We start from the raw sequence: 16,020 nt of genomic DNA on the forward strand, positions 1-16,020 counted from the left end.
TGCGCGCGGCTGCTGCTCATTGGCCTTTGTGACATACTGGATATTTAAAGCCCATCCTTGCCCTAGAGAAGTCTTTTTCATGAGGGTGGCTACCTCTGAGAGCCCCAGCCCCCCCTCCCTGCCGTGGGATCACCGGGGAGGGCCCTCAGCCTGCTTCTGGCCTTGGGCCCCTGTGAGGGTGGAGGGGTCCTTGCCTGCAGACACCACCCCGCTGTGGCCACGAGGAGGTCCTGGCACCTGCTCACCCCCTTGGGTGGAGGGGGGTATGAAAGGGTGGGAAATGACACCCCCTGCAGCAATGCCTGCCCCTCCCTCCCCTGGTGGTGCCAGGAGCCCAGAACAGGCGTTTCCACACCCTGTGCGTTAGCACATCCCCAAGGCCTGAACTGCACCGGGGACCCACGGCACCCCAGCCCTGAGTTCAGATCTCTGCCTTGGTGATTCTGGAGGCTTGTCTCAAATGAACATCCGGGATACGGGACAACCTGGCTCGGGGTTGTTTAAGTACCAAGCTCTCTCCCCCTGGCCCTTCCTCCCCTCCTTCTCTCTCTCCCTTTCTCTCTGTCACCTGTGCCCCCTTCCTTGAACCCTAGTGCGCACGTAGGCATTTAGCACGTAGAGCACGGAGGGTGGGGCCCAGATAAAAGCGAAGTCTTTCCCAGAGCAAGATGCTAGACCCGGTCAAGTTCACCCTGTGCATGGTCTCGAGAACCAGACTGTTCGAGTCGCTCCAAAACCACAGGCCATGGCTTTTCAGAGCTTAGGTCCCTGGGAAACAGTGACATTTGCAGCCAGCCCGCAGGGTTCCGGGAGGGGTGGCCCACCCCGTAAACCCCCTGTGTCCCATCTTCACACCAGATCAAGTGCTACCACAAGAAGTACCGGGCGGCCACCCGTGACGTCATCTTCCGCCTGCAGTTTCACACCGGGGCCGTCCAGGGGTGCGGGCTGGTGTTCCGGAAGGAGGATTTGGACTCCGCCAGCCAAGGTGAGGCCCGCGGGCTGCCGGGACGCAGGTCGAGGTGGACACTGGGTCCCTGTTCTTTCCCCTCCCTGTTCTTCCTGCGCCCCTACACGGACCCCACCCGCCATAACTGCCAGCCTCACTGAAGATGGAGCTCTGGTCCAGAGGACATTCTGGAGACTCGGGGTCCCACCTCAGCCATGGAGCCTGCCCTCCTAGTGGGTGTGGGTGCCCTCCTGGCTGAGGCTCGTTCCTGCTTTTTTGCTCCTTCATTTCTGAGCTTGTCCAAACACGATTTCTTTTTCAGATGACCGGTTTCCTGATAATGGCAAGATTGAGTTAGTGTTCTCTCCCACTCCCGAGAAGATTCAAGGTAGGCAGGGCGCAGAATGCACGTGGAGGCAGGGTGCTCGCCGCCTGGGGCCATGGGTCTGGTCCGGCACAGTCTCCCACCTTCCTGTGTATTGGGATGTTGTCATCACAATTCTTTTTTTTAAAGTTTATTTATTTTAAAGGATGTGAGTGAGGGAGGGGCAGGGAGGGAGAGAGGGAGAGAGAATCCAATACAGGCTCCACGTTATCAGCACAGAGCCTGACATGGGGCTTGAGCCCATGAACTGTGAGATCATGACCTGAGCTGAAATTGGACAGTTAACTGATGGAGCCCCCCAGGCGTGCCAAGAGCGTTTTGATTCAGGCTTGAATTGCTGGGGAATTGCTGCTCCCTTCCTTCTGAGGTTGGTGCCCTGACTCAGTGAAGCATGAGGTGTGTGAGGTCACCACCTGTTGGCTTCACCAGAATGTGGGAATAAATATTGGTGCACGGGTCTGGGAGCCTGGAGCCTGGGCTCAGACCCACCCCTCCGCCCTCCACTTCTGGGTGACTGGTCGCTGCCTCTCCATCCGGGTCTGTGAAGTGATCTGAGTGGTCCTGGTGTGACACTTAGCACCGGGAGCCCAGAGTGGACAGTGCTCACGGTGAACGGAGAGCCATCACCCATGCCAGCGCCCAGCACTCAGGCCCGGCGCGCCTCCGTCTGGTCCTCTGGGCTGGCGCATGGTGGTGTGCTTGGGCTCTGACCGACACCTCCTCCCCACGCAGGGTGTGAACACCTGTGCAATGACCACGGAGTGATTGTGGACTTCAACACGGCAGACCCCTTGATCCGCTGGGACTCGTACGAGAGCCTGAGTGCTGGCGGAGAAGGTAGGTCCTGCAGCTGCCTCCTCGAGGGTCCAGGGGAGGGGCAGAGAGGGCTGCCTGCGCAGGATTAGGTCACAAATGACCCTGCAGTCTCCTCGGAGGCCACAGACCCTGCCTTTTTTGGGGGTCCAGTGCCCGTGGGGCTGTGAGTTCAAGGGAGCTTGTGAGAAGCAGAGTGGCTTCCTTGGGGCACTGGCTGTGAGCTGCTGGGCAGATCCCAGTGTCTCTGCGCGGGGCTGGCTGGCCTGGGCGCTGCTCCCTAGGACGGGCTGGGCAGCTTCCACCCAGTCCATGCATGTGAGGTGACAGGGATGAGGCAGAGAGAGCCGGCCCAGCGTCTCCTCCCCTCCGTGGTGCGCTTCACCACCTCGGGGTCTGTCTGGTTCCTTATTTAACCAGGATCTTGCTGGGCTGGGTGTGCGATCTCCCGGAGCAGACCTCGCCTGTCCTTCGGTGCTCTGGCACAAGCAGGCGGTGGCCGGGACTCAGGGACAGGTTTCTCCCCCGAAGCAGGTGGGTGGTGGCAGGAAGTGGCGTGCCTGGCCTTGGGAGCCGTGGGAGGGCATTGCCCATTCTGGAGGACCATCACCCTGTCATCTCTGGTTGTTCTCCGTAAAGTCTCCAGGGCGCATCAGTTCCCGCGAGCTTCACGTCATGGCGTTTTTTTTAAGCCCATCAGTGCTTTATTCCATCATACGTATGGTTCTATGTAAAGAGCATATTCAGTCTGTGTTGTTGATTCAGCCCCGCCCCCCGCCCCCCCCCCAGCCCCCCTGCCCCGCCAGCCGCAGCAATAGAACTCATATAGGAACAAAGCATCTCTAACTCACAGGCTTCCCTGGAAGCCCCGTCATGGCACTGTCATCTCCTGAGTGGATCTGAATGCCTTCCCACCCAGGAACTGTGGCTGGGCTGTGACACTTGGGGAAGCGAAGCGAGCGTCGGACTTTGGATAGCTTAGCAGAAGGAGGGCCGACTGGAGTGCGGGGGACGAGACCTCGGGCCTGGCTCTGCTCCGTCCAGGGGCGAGGCTCCTCTCGGCAAGAGGGGCAGGCTGCCCATGGAGCTGCAGGGCTGTGGTGCCCCATGCGCATGGCACACAGGAAACCCCCTCCACCCCCACGAGTGCCGCTGGCTTCCACAGCTCAGTGCCGCACATCTGCACCGGGCATCTTGCTCAGACCTCAGAGAGTACCTGCCCTTCGCTCTCCTGACTTAGAGCCTCCAATCCCCTGTCAGGGGAGATCCCGGGACCCAAAGAGTTAATCCGCCCGGAGAGCAGGCACCAGTTGGGAAGGAGGACGACGTGTGCACGTTATCTGAAATACAAGAGTCTCACCCTCTGTGCTAAGAACCATGTACAAACATCCTTTGGGTGTTAACCTTGACACCGGATTGGATCCTGGGACAGGGATATGTGTGCTGCTGGAGGCGATTTAATGAGTGACAACCAGGCCAGAGCTGTCTTGTCACTCGGAGTCCATGGCTTTGCTAGCTCAAGTGTCATGTGAGAAAGCGCGTGCATAGATTTCACGGCTGGACCGGTTTGTGTTCATGTGGGTGCCCCAGGGACGGCCGGGCTCCTTGAGCGGCTTAGCACTGGACAGACAGTGGGCACAGGTGCCAACAGCCTGCTTGGTCTGACTGGGGTCCTGGGCCTCTGCTGCAGACAGCTTTGTGTGGGCCACAAGGGACAGTCCCCTGTGCACAGACAGGTCTGAAAGGCAGGGACAGATCCTGGACTGCCTCGGTATCAGGAGAGCACACACGTACCCTTTTTTTACTCCCCTCCTGTCCTTTGGGGGGGCGTGTCATGCCCGCTCTTTGATGGCTGCACCTGCTTAAGCAGCCTGGCAGTTCCTGACTGTCCCTGATCCTTGCCTGGAGCACAGTCTTTGGACTCTGCCTTGGGGACAAGCACCTTGAGTTCTGATCACTTGTGGGCTTACGGCAAACAGTTGTTAGAGGTCGAGTCAGCAGGGACATTGACCTCTCAAAAAATGGCAGGCACATTTGCTACGGGAAAGGTCCGGCAACATTTCGGGTGTTGAATGCCGCTCACGTGGGCAGGATTGTGGGTTTTCAGTATTTGGTCAGTAGAGCAAGAGCCCGAGCAGGTGGGGGCTGGTATGCACCTGTGCTCTAGCGCTAGGTCCCCAGCACGCTCCACCCATCGCGCTCCGCCCCCTGCACACCCGGCCCCAGCACGTCCCGCCCCCTGCGTATGACTTTCTGATGCCCCTCCTGCCCTCTGGTCCCAGGAGTTGCTAGGTAACAGGTGGCATTGAGGGTGTCCCTGGACACAGGCTGCTTGTCCGGCAGGTCTAGGATCACCAGCAGGCAACACAGGAGGAATCCCTCCTCCCCACTTATTCCCCTGCCGGGATCCTCTCTGCCCCCCGTCCCTCCTTTAGTCTCTTGTATCCATCTTGTGATTCTGCAGAAGGTCCTGTTTGAAGACGGGGTTCTGCCATTAAAAGCCAGAAGTCACTGCCCGTGTGGTCTTTTGGGACTGCACGTAGTTGAAATCACCTTCACATTCCAGCAAACGAGGTTTTTACACACACAATTGCACATGAGTAGACTTTTATTCTCACTGCAGGTCCAAGGACAGTGGGCATGGTGGTGTTTTATTGTCCTTGTTCTGGAAGCTGTCCTCCGGGGAAGGGCGGGTGGTGGGAGGCCAAAGTGTGAGAGTGGGTGTCTGTTCTCGGATTTATATCTAGCTGCCCAACCCACACTGCAGAGCACGTGGCTCGCAAAGCATCCAGCCGTTTCTTGGGACTGGGGTCCTTTTCGTGGCAGTATGTGATGCTGTATCAGCAGTGTGAGTGCCAGGTGCCCTCGGACTTATTGGCATGTGTGTGGGTATGGGGCTTCCACCAAGGGCAGTGAAGGCGACATCCACAGTGCCCCGTCCCCTGAGCGGAGGGCACATGCTCTCCTAGCAAAGCTGTGGGTTTCACACTCCAGGGCAGCACTGTGCCTATAGGGGTCCTTCTTCATGGAGACCTGGCCTGTAGGTGGCTGGGTGACGAGCATGTCTATTCGAGAGAGGAGGCTGAGGTCAGGCCCCTGGGGGGTGGGTGTCCCTGGTGGAGATGGGCAAGTGCAGGAATGAGAGAAGCTGTTCCCAGCGGACAAGCATCTCAACCTGCCCCACCCATGGCCTGCCTGTCCTAAAAGTCGGGCTGGTCTTCATAGTCAGTGACCACTCACTGCCCGGACCCCAGACAGGTGTACAGCTGTCCCCAGGAGGTTACCTCCCCCAAACCGAGACGGAGAGACTTCTGTGGCTTTATATTTACCTTGCAGTGGCTTGTTCACTGTCCGAGTTCCCAGTACCGCCCTGGTTCTGGGGACGTCACTATGGGAAATGGAAGTAATTCGGGATTCCTGGTGGAAATGTTCTGATGGCAGTCATGCTATGAAAGCTCAGTAGTGTTTTTTAATGTTTAAAAATATTTTTATGTTTATTTATTTATTTTTACAATTTTTAATGTTTATTTATTTTTGAGATAGAGACAGTGTGTGATTGGGGAGGAAACAGAGAGAGAGGAAGACACAGAATCCAAAGCAGGCTCCAGGCTCTGAGCTGTCAGCACAGAGCCCAATGTAGGGCTCGAACTCACAGACTATGAGATCTTGACCTGAGCCGAAGTTGGCTGCTTACCTAACTGAGCTTCCCAGGTGCCCATGTGTTTATTTCTTTTGGAGAGAGAGAATGACAGAGGGGCAGAGAGGGAGGGTGTAAGAGAGAGAGATTCCCAAGCAGGCTCTGTGCTGTCTGCACTCAAATTCACAGACCGTGAGATCATGACCTGAGCCAGAATCAAGAGTCAGATACTCAACCGAGTCCCCAAGGCGCCCCCGTTGTTTGAAATCCATATTGAATGGGACACATTTGTTACCTGGAATCCATTCATGCTCCCCTTAGATCAAATAAATGCCCACCAATACATTGGTGCTGATCTTGGGAATTCTGGCAAGATTTCAGCAGTGAGACTTTGCCTTTGGATGCAGAGCAGGTTCCCACAAGCAGGGTGTGAGGGGAGCGGTTTTCTGCTTGGACCCTGCACGTGAGGGTGCACAGGGCATCCCTCAGGACTCTGGTGCCACCTACTTTCGGAGATCCTCAAGAAACCCACCACATCTTTTCCGCATAAGATGGGTAACCGTGTGTGCAGAATTATAGCTCTGTGAGGGCTAAAAGTTTCGAGGCCTTTCGAGACCCCGAGCCACATGGCTCCCTTCGGGGCAAACATCAGCAAAGCCTCAAAGGCCATGTTGTTTTGGGAGAAGTTCATGCTAACGGCTTGAATGGGCTCCAGGTAATCAATCCACAGGTGGTGAGCACTGGGTAGTGACCGCGTGTTGAACGTGCTTAGTGGTCAGCAGTGTGGATGCCCAGACCTGCAGTCTGTTAGGAGCGGAGAGAGGAGACCCGGGTCCGCGTGTAGGCGCTTGCATCTTCTCCCCCCTCCGCCGTGGCCCCTGGCGCGGGCGACAACTCTGAGACGCGGGGGTCTGGTGTCCAGGATCTCATCCAGCAGAAGGCTGGGACCCCTGCTCACACCCGGACACAGTGTTGACTCTAACCTGGCAAAGCCCCAAACACTCTGCAGAACTTCCAACTGATTTCTCTCCTTTCCGTGTGAACTTTTCACAGAGGAAATACTATGTGCTCAGTGAGCCACGTCCATGATTCCGGTGACAGTGTTAACCCGCACAGCGGGTACGGTGAGGTCCTCTCCTTCGATGGGATGTGGATTATCCATATCCTTGCCTCGTCCATAGACCTTACCTTGCATAGACCTTGTGCAAGAAATGTGGGTTGTGTCCCTAACAGAAGAGATCCTTTCTCCCAGTGACAGTGGACTTTTGCCATGGTCTTCGATCCATGCCGTGCGTCTCTTTGTGTAAAAGGATGTGGCCATGCCGCACCACTACGCAGCCACGACAAGGGGGTATTCTAGGGTCTGAAGCACCCCTGGATACCAGGTGCCAAGGGCTGAAACATGGGGGACGCAGGGAGGGGAGGTGCGTGCAGGCTGCGCAATCGATGCTGAGGACACACCTGGCCCCAGAGAGGAGCGGTGTCCGGCGGAGGTGCTCTGGCTGACAGTCCCAGGCACGCAGGTAGATGCCCACACTGTGGATTGTCAGTGGCAACTGGTTCAGCTGGAGGCTTGGAAGTTAAGGCTGAGGTGTGGCCTAGTGGCCCTGGAGAACCTTTCCTCCGCCTCCTCAGCCTCCAGGGTTCAAATTTCGTGGATCCTGATTGCATGAAACCCCACCCTCGTGTTTACATTGCACTGGCCTTTTTGGCAATGGGAGTCCCCTGTATAGCCTAGGAGGTTTTCCACCTTCTGCAGAGCCCGAGGGGGGGGGTGTCCAGTCCCTCTAAGGGAGGCACACCCACACGCCCGGCAGGATGCTGCTCTTATGCATGGAAAAGCAGGTCCCCTAGTCATAGCCTGAGCCCACCGCTGGGCTGTTTCAAAGGAAGGTAAGCAGGGAGTGTGTGCCTGTGCGTGTGCCTGTGTGCCTGTGTGTGGCTTCTGTGAGGCTTCATAGACCAGACAGAACCACCAGAGGCAGGAGATGGTGCTCCTGAGAAGAGGGGAGGACACCCAGGATGTAAAGGAGTCTGTTCCAGCTTGGCAGGAAGGAGCACCTTGGAGGCCCTGGGAAGACCGTTTGCAGGTGAGAGGAGTCGTAAGTGACTCTCAGAGAGGATTCAGGGTGTGGGACGGGTTTGTGGCCGGCCGGCTCGAGGGAGCTCTGATTCGGCCACCGGGATGGCCAGCTCCCACGGCCGGCTGGGTCTGGAATGTGTTTTCTCAGTTAGGAGTGGCCTCGAAGGAGGGGTCAGACCCTGCCCAGATACACGCCCCGGACGAGGTGGGTGCAAGCTGGGGGGAGGGGTGCCGTGCTGTGGTGTTTGTGTGGGCTGTTTGGGCGCAGCCTGGCCCTGTGCCCCAGTGCCCTTCACCGTGGTGTGCCACGCCTCACCCTGGGACAGGCGGGATCACCTGGAGTCCTGGAGTCCCTGCTCTGAGGCGCCTGGCCCTAAGGTGGGCGCGTCCCTTCCGGGAGAGGCGGCTCCCCACACACTTCCCGTTGGAATGTTCCACTCCTGCATTTTTCTGCCTCCTCCTACACTGTGTTTCTCCAAGAATTTACAGCCTGCCTTGTTTCTAGAGAACGTTCGCCCAGAGCCCATCGTGGCTCCGGAGGGAGCGAATTCTCCGCAGGCTTGGCTGGAGAGGTGTTCCTGCCTTGCGGTTTGGGGGCAGGGGCGGCTCTGAGTTGAGGGCCCCCCTGGGCAGCGCTCACTGTCAAGGTGAGAAGGCACACCACGGGAGCCCAGTCCCAGGATGCAGGTATTTCTGGGCCCCAGGGGAGGAGCCAGGTTTCCTGGTCCAGGGGGCATACGCCATGCCATCAGGGCCTTATGGTTCCAGCATCTTCTGTGTTTGCTAAAACACAGAGTTGCTGCGTGTCCGATTTTGGGAATGAGAGGTCATGTTCTCAAAGACCTAAGTGTGGTTGTCACTTTTAGCTCTGGATTTACTTGGGAAGGAACATAACTTGTTAGAAATGTGGGGTAGTCTTTAACCTGTACCGAGGCAGAATCCCGTTGGAGTAAAATAGAAGGAAACCTGGTCTCAGGAGCAGTTTATAGGTGTGCAGTTATGCATGCCCAAGAGGAGACAGAGATCTCTTCGTGAGTGACTTGATGAGATAATGCTCCCCGCCCGATAATGCCCCCCTCAGCCAAGCACTTGTGGAAACTGGGGCCTGGGCGCCTCAGCCTGCACAGCCCGCTGGTGTCCCGGGGACACTACCAAGGTGCCCGGTCTCCCCTCTGGGCCCATCCCCTTGCTTGGGGACCCAGCTCTCTGGGCCTCAGAGGCTGGGACCTGGGTGTGCCCTCTGCACGACCCAGCAGCACCGAGACACCCGCCTGATGCCAGAGGTGTGGACGCAGGTTGGTGTGACCCTGGGGGTTTGTTCTCAGAAGAGCAAGCTGCTGGGTGGCCAGAGGCCAGGTCACAGGTGCAGGAGATGCGGTCTTTACCCACCCCTTCATGGGGTCCCACCGGGCAGATGGAAGACCCCGGAGTTTCGATGGAAGGCCCACTGAGGCCAGGGTGACCGTCACCCCACTGTTGAGCCCCGCGATCCCCGTGGGTCAGCGGTGGCGAGTTCTGTGCCCTGCAGCGCTTGTGCTGAGCAACAGGCCCCCGCCACCGCTGTGATCCGCACCATTGAGGATCTCAAGGAGCTCGGACCCAGGGCCGGGCTGTGGGGTGTGGAGGGCAGCTGATGCCAGCCTGGCAGTCTGGGCCCGGTCAGCCCAGGATTTAGGGACCATGGGGAAACGTGACTTTAAAAATCTGTCTTCCACTATCCTGTTCGGTGACGAATCTGTCTTGCAACGAAGTTCCCAAAGGGTAAGGTGGGTTGGGCTGAGTTCCCTGCACTTACTGATGTGCCTCGCTCTTGCCCCCCAGGCTCTGGGCCTGGAGAACACAGACACAGGTCGTAGTGGGTCCCGGAATCTGTCACCGGGACAGGAAGGGGACGTGCAGGGTCAGTGTTGGCCCTGGGCTGACATGTGTTGCTCTCTCTGGTGGTCTCGCCGGGTAGTCCCGGGACCCCACAGTGGCCCTCCTCCAACTTGCCCTTGCTTCTCCAGGCTGGGGTCAGTTCTCCACAGATAAGGAAAGTGAGGTCAGAGGGGTTGAGTAACTCCCCCAAGGTCACACAGCTGTGGTCAGGGTTCTTAATCAGGATTGGAGCCCAGATGGAGTGCGGAAGGGAGTGAAAGTGTGCTGATTATTCACTCCAGTGGAAAAGTCCATATAGGCTCTGTAGCCCAAGGGGCACAGAGGGACCCCAGGGACTGCCATCCCAAGGAGAGGAGAGTTCTGCCTACTTCACAAGGCCTAGGAGCAGGAAGGAAAAGCCTGAGGGGTGGAGGGAAGCCACAGCAGGGTGGGCTCATTGTCCTGAGTCCGGCTGGGTGGTGAGCTGGAGCTGTCTCCTGGGCCCTGCTGCAGGCAGCAGTGACCTTGTGAGTGCAGAGAAACGGCCAGTCAGGTGCGCCCGGGCAGGCGGGGAGACTTTCTCCAGGGGAGGGGGGCTCCTGACCCCAGGGGCTGTGGGCACAGTGGGAGGGAGCAGGTCACGACTGTGAGCACAGAGACGCACAGTCTGCTTGGGCGCGCACTGCTTGCTTGGCAGCCTGGGAAGGGGACACACAGAACTGGGCACCCACCCAGTGGCCTGGGAATGCGGGGCTCCATCCCGTTCTGGCGAATTCCTCTCCAAAATTAAGTTGTTAATTTCACAGAGGTGGTGGGTCAGTTTGGAATTATGGTGTCTTAGAGGAATGGGCATGGGATGGAGGTCCGTGTGGGTCCCAAATGCTCTGTTCCTAGGCTGTAAGCCTGTTTTTGTCTGAAACAACAGCACAGCCTCTCTGAGCCTCTGTTTTCTCATCTGCAAAGTGGGTTTTCCGATTCCTGCTTCACGGCATCGCTCTGGGACTTAAGTGAGACCCAACCCCGGGAGGTGGCACAGAGCCCGGGCTTTGTCTTCAGAATGTCATCCTGATGCCACAGCGATTTCGGGAGAGGGCGTCCCCGCCTCTCTGTTCCCCTGAAGACACAGCTCTGCCTGGACACATGCCTTCGCGCTCCCCACTTCTGCCCCTGTCGGCCCATTGGATGCCTGAGATGTGCCGGCCACCCCTTCACCTTGCTCCTTCCCCTTGCCCTGGTTGGCCCGACCTGAGCACAGGGTAGGGAGTCCGCTGAGCCTTCCTCCATCTCTGTTAGCAGCTGGCCGTCAAGTGCTTGGGGCCCTCTGGCAAGCATTCCTTGGGGCGCTTTCTGGTTTTCTCCATTGAGGACTCACGGGGAGGACCCTGTTTGCTCTTTTGAAGTGAAATCTTGATTTTTTAAATAGTTTGTGTATTTGAGAGAAAGAGCAGGGGAGGAGCAGAGAGAGAGAGAGACAGAGAGACAGAGAGACAGAGAGACAGAGAGAGACAGAGAATCCCAAGCGGGCTCTGCGACATTAGTGTAGAGCCCAATGTGGGGCTTGATCCCATGAACTGTGAGGTCATGAGCTAAGCGGAAGTCTAGAGTTGGGCGCTTAGCCCTCGGAGCCACCTGGGCATCCCGAAATGGAATCTTGTTTGAACAAACTTGATAAAAGAGTAGAGCATGGGGTCCAGGGTCAGTGCGCGGAGAGAAGAAAGGAATCGGGTCGCTATACACATCCATCAGCTTTGCCCTTTGTTTTGAATGTTCTGTTGGAGGTGGGGCGGGGGGCCAGCAGCCCATACCACACAACAGGTCTGTGCCTTTTGGGGGCCGGGTGGTAGGTGCCCGGGAGGAGGCAGCCTGGAGATTCTGCAGTTTCCTTTGGCTGATTTTTAACATACCCTTGAGCACAGGTGGGTGTGGCTTACTGTGGGTTCTGGCAGGACGGGAAGCAAAGTTCTCCTGTGTTTTGGTTTGGAATTCATCTTCCCCATTGGATTATTTCTGAAATGTTTCCTGAGTGTCCCGGTGTCCCTCCTTGCAGGAAAGCCCCCTTTCCCGGGCAGGTGGGGGCGGGCAGCCCTGGAGCAGAGTCCCTGCCTGATCCTTGTTTTCTTCCTTCTTGTTCTTTTCCAGAAGATAAATTGCAGGGCTTGTCATTCAGCCCTAATCAGAGCTGGATTATTGTGTGTTTGATTTTTAACTAGGCCCTGGAAGCGGGAAATCATTACCAGGCAACTCCCAGGCCTCCAGAAATGAGCCTGGGGTTCAGGCCACAGGGGTGGGGGCAGCGCGAAGGGAAAGGCACCTGAGAGGGGGAAATGGCTTGGGGGGAGTTAACTGGTCCCGGGGGCTGGACCAGTGAAGGCAGGCAGTCTATGTCCCCAGCTGCAAAACTCTGGGGACCAGGGCACCGGGCAGGTCCCTCCCTGTTCTGGGATTAGGGTCTTCCTTCTGGAACAAGGATCAGTCAGATTCTGTTTGAGCTAGAGAAGGAGTCATTTTACTGTGTAAAAAGATGCCTGGGGGCAGTTGAAGCCATTGGCTGCCCCTTCCAGACTTCTCCATCTGGGCAACCCCCCACCCCACCCCGCAGGGGCCACTTATAGTCTCTAGCCCTGGGCCTCCTTCCCTGGAGGGGCCATACCCTCCTTGACCCTGGGCCCAGCCACACCTGCAAGAGGGACCTGGGACCACTGCCTGAGTCTGGGCTGCCCCCAGGCACTGGATAATTCTTAGCACGCATCCTTCAGCCTTCAGGCCCTCCGCCCTCCCCAAGTACCAGTGTCCTTAAGGATGGAGCAAAGCCTGTGGGAGCTCGCACTGCAGGGGTGGGGCTCCAGTTATTTTTCTGGGGAGGGGAGGGCTGGGCAGGTGGCCCCTGCATCGGGCTCCCAACCGGGAGACATTTCACCACCGGTGCCCCCTGCCCTTTTCACACCTGGTCTCTGGAAACACCATAACAGCCCCTGCTTGGGTAACTGGTCCTTTCCTGCGTGGGTCATGTGCACTGCAGAGGCCAGAGGTAGGCCATGAACCTATGGCAAGACGTGGCTTATGGGGAAGCCTGCAGGCGGGTCAGTGGCGGAGACCGGAAGGGCAGAGACACAGGGCCATTGTTATGTACCCACTGTACGCCAGGGCTGTGCCCTCCTGACAGTCACACTCCTGTCCTGTGGCCCTGACAGGTATTGGTGGGGCATCTGGCCCCTCTGTCTGCCCAGGGGTACACTGGGCCATCTGTACCTGTAGGTTCATGATGGTTTTTCTTTGATGTTTTGGAGCCTCGGACTGGGTGCCCTCAGGTAGTTCTCTGCAGCTTCGCTCTGCAGTGCGGCAAGGTCAGCCAGCGAGGCAGGGGTGTGGGGTGACGCAGAGGGAAGGTGCCCCCAGGGCTGCAGCCACATCTGCCTTCACACCTTATTGCTGTGTGTTTGTCTTGGCCTGGTTACTGGTTTTCATTTCTTTTGCCCACAGAGATGGCGGAACATTCCAGAATAGCTCCCCAGTTTTTCTTGTGTGAGAATATGCTAGAGCATTGGCTCTCTTGGTTACTCGGTGCCCACTGGGTACCAGGATCTGCTCTCTAATTTGGGAGATAGTACCAGGAGGAAGAACCCCGCCCAGGCCTCCAGGAGCCCAAGTTCTGGTGGGGGGCATAGGACATGATAGTGTGCAAACCTGCAGCATGTTTGGAGGCTCTTGTGCCACAGATGAACCTCCCCTACCCCAGGGGAAAGAAAGGATGGTCAGGGAAGCCCTGCTGAGGAGCAGAGGGGACGAGGGAGATGGAGAGTAGAGGAGGCAAAGAACAGCATGAGCAAAGGCCCTGGGACAGGGGCAGGTATGTGCCTGCTGTGGTATGGGAGCAGGGGGAGTGGTGGCCTCAGGGAGGGACTCCTGGGCTCTATGTGGGACAGAACTCTCTCTTCCTGCTGATTATTGGTCTCCTGGCTGCCTGTGTGTTGTTCTCTGCTATAACGGCCCTAAAAGATAGGGATAATTAATTTGTTCTGTAAGGAGGACCCAGGGGCTTGAACAGTCTGAGAGTGAGCTGAATGCAGGCATGTAAATGCGGACTAGGACTCCCCCATCTTTTTTGTTTGTTTGTTTTTAATGTTTTCTTTTTTGTTTTGTTTTTTTTTACATTTATTTATTTTTATTTTTTATTTTCTTTTTTGGTTATTTGATTTATTACATTTATTTATTTTTGAGAGACAGAGAGAGACACAGCACAAATCTAGTAGGGGCAGAGAGAGGAGAGGCAGTATCCAAAGCAAGCTCCAGGCTCTGAGCAAGCTGTCAGCACAGAGCCTGATGTGGGGCCTGAACCCACGAACAGCGAGATCATGACATGAGCTGAAGTCGGTTGCTCAACTGAGCCATCCAGGTGCCCCTTTTAATGTTTTCTGAAATTTATCTTTGAGAGAGAGAGCATGAAGAGGGGAAGGTCAGAGAGAGAGGGAGACACAGAATCTGAAGCAGGCTCCAGGCTCTGAGCTGTCAGTACAGAACCTGACGTGGGGCTGGAACCTAGGAACCACGAGATCGTGACCTGAGCCGAAGCCGGACACTCAATGTACTGAGCCCCCCAGGCACCCCTGGATTCCCCCATCTTGAGGCTGAGGGGGAACGAGGACATCGAGTTCTTCCAAGTGCAAAATCAGTCTGACTGCTTCTTGTAGAAGTGCTAGCTAGCCCTTGGCCAGAGTGCAGGGTGGGGGCGTGGCGGCCAGAGCCCCTTCCCCTCCTCCTGGCCACTCTGCTGCGGCCTATGTGCATGATAGGAAGTTTAGGCCGGAGCCCCTGGTGGCCTGAGTTGTGTCCTGGTCTCTGCGCTGCCAGTGGGGAGGTCCCTGAGCCCCCCAGGGGTACGGATCGATGTCCTAAGTGCTGGGTCTCATGCAGAGCCAGTGTGGGGTCAGTGGTGATCGTGTTGAGTTAATGCATTTGCTCTTATCTTGAGATGGGTACTGAGAGTAGGGGTACTTGTGACCCCCCGGCCCAGGGCATTTCGAGTCCTGTAACGCGTCAGGCAGACCCTTCCTGGTGGACTGTCCTGACCCTGGTGCTGGCCAGGGGGTTCTGACTCACAATTACTGGGTACTATGGCTCAGTGTCCCATTTTCAGTTCAAAGAACTTTTGTACTATTCATTCTTGGCTTCCTTTTGTTAATTTTACTTTTTTAAGTTTTTATTTTTTTAATTTTATTAACAGTTACATCTAATGTTTATTCATTTTTGAGAGAGACATAGAACGTGTGTGGGGGAGGGGCCGAGGGAGAGGGAGACAGAATCTGAAGCAGCTACGGGCTCTGAGCTGTCAGCACAGAGTGTGACACTGGGCTCTAAGTCATGAACCTCGAGATCATGCCCTGAACCGAAGTTGGAGACTCCACCGACTGAGCCACCCGAGTGCCCCTCTTGGCTTCCTCATTTCAAAGGTCATTGCACCCGTGTGTTCAATTGAGATTTAGGGAGAAGGATGTGGAAGTCATAGACGCACAGTTCTGGCAGGTGAGACGTGCTTCTAGAATTCTCTACAGGTGCCTGGCCATGTGGCCCCGCAGTCTGTGCTCCGCCCAGACACCTACTGGCCAGGACGGCTCTATGCCCTCTGCCTGTCGTTGTGGCGGGTTCTGGGGTTCACACGGAGCCCCCCCACGACCTCACACCTGCAGGTGGAGGGGAGGCGGGTGTGCCTCGTGTCTCGAAGGGGCTGACACCTGCCAGGACCAGAGGGGCTCCCACAAAGCCACATCGAATGCATGTTTTCTCAGGCTAGTAAGGTCTCTCTTCCACCTGCTGTGTCTCTCATCCTCATGTCAAGCCTCCACGTACAACACACCTCCGTTTCAGCTGGGAGAGCACGGGCCGTGGAACTGGAGCTGTGGTCTCGAGGGCGGGTCACGTAGAGCCAGCCCTTGTGCTGACGTCCTCTGATGCCTGAGCTCCTGCTCTGTCAAGAGGCCGTCCTGCACCCAGCATGTGCTTCTGTGCTTGCGCGGTGCGGGTGGGGGTGCTGCCTGAGTGAGCATTGGAATTCCACGTCTCTCCAGGGTCCCCTGGTGCAGCGCCAGCGCCCGGCAGCAGTGTCTCCCCTGGTTCCCATTCTGACCCAGGCCCGTTCTGGGTTCTGGTCCTGCGCACACCTCCCAGCAGGTCCCTGGCCTTGGTGGTTTCTGATTCTCATGGAGCATCAGCTCTTTACCTTTGAAAGAGGAACAAGTATGTCCTCCAGGCCGGATGTCTCCATGCTTGGAGAATCTGGAAGGTTCTCTAAATGATGGCTC

General features: G+C 56.9%; 1 protein-coding gene across 6 annotated transcripts in view; it reads left to right on the forward strand.

Annotated features, from left to right (window-relative positions):
- TNS3 (tensin 3) overlaps positions 1 to 16,020 on the forward strand; it is a 152,685-nt gene that overhangs the window by 71,085 nt on the left and 65,580 nt on the right. For all 6 annotated transcript variants that reach the window (XM_029930773.1, XM_029930765.1, XM_029930782.1 and 3 more), the window contains 3 exons: positions 859 to 988; positions 1,272 to 1,337; positions 2,067 to 2,171. In XM_029930773.1, coding sequence (XP_029786633.1) covers positions 859 to 988; positions 1,272 to 1,337; positions 2,067 to 2,171 — 301 coding nt within the window. The remainder of the gene's footprint in view (positions 1 to 858; positions 989 to 1,271; positions 1,338 to 2,066; positions 2,172 to 16,020) is intronic.

The sequence above is a fragment of the Suricata suricatta genome, chromosome 2 (assembly GCF_006229205.1).
Source record: "Suricata suricatta isolate VVHF042 chromosome 2, meerkat_22Aug2017_6uvM2_HiC, whole genome shotgun sequence".
Classification (NCBI taxonomy): domain Eukaryota; kingdom Metazoa; phylum Chordata; class Mammalia; order Carnivora; family Herpestidae; genus Suricata; species Suricata suricatta.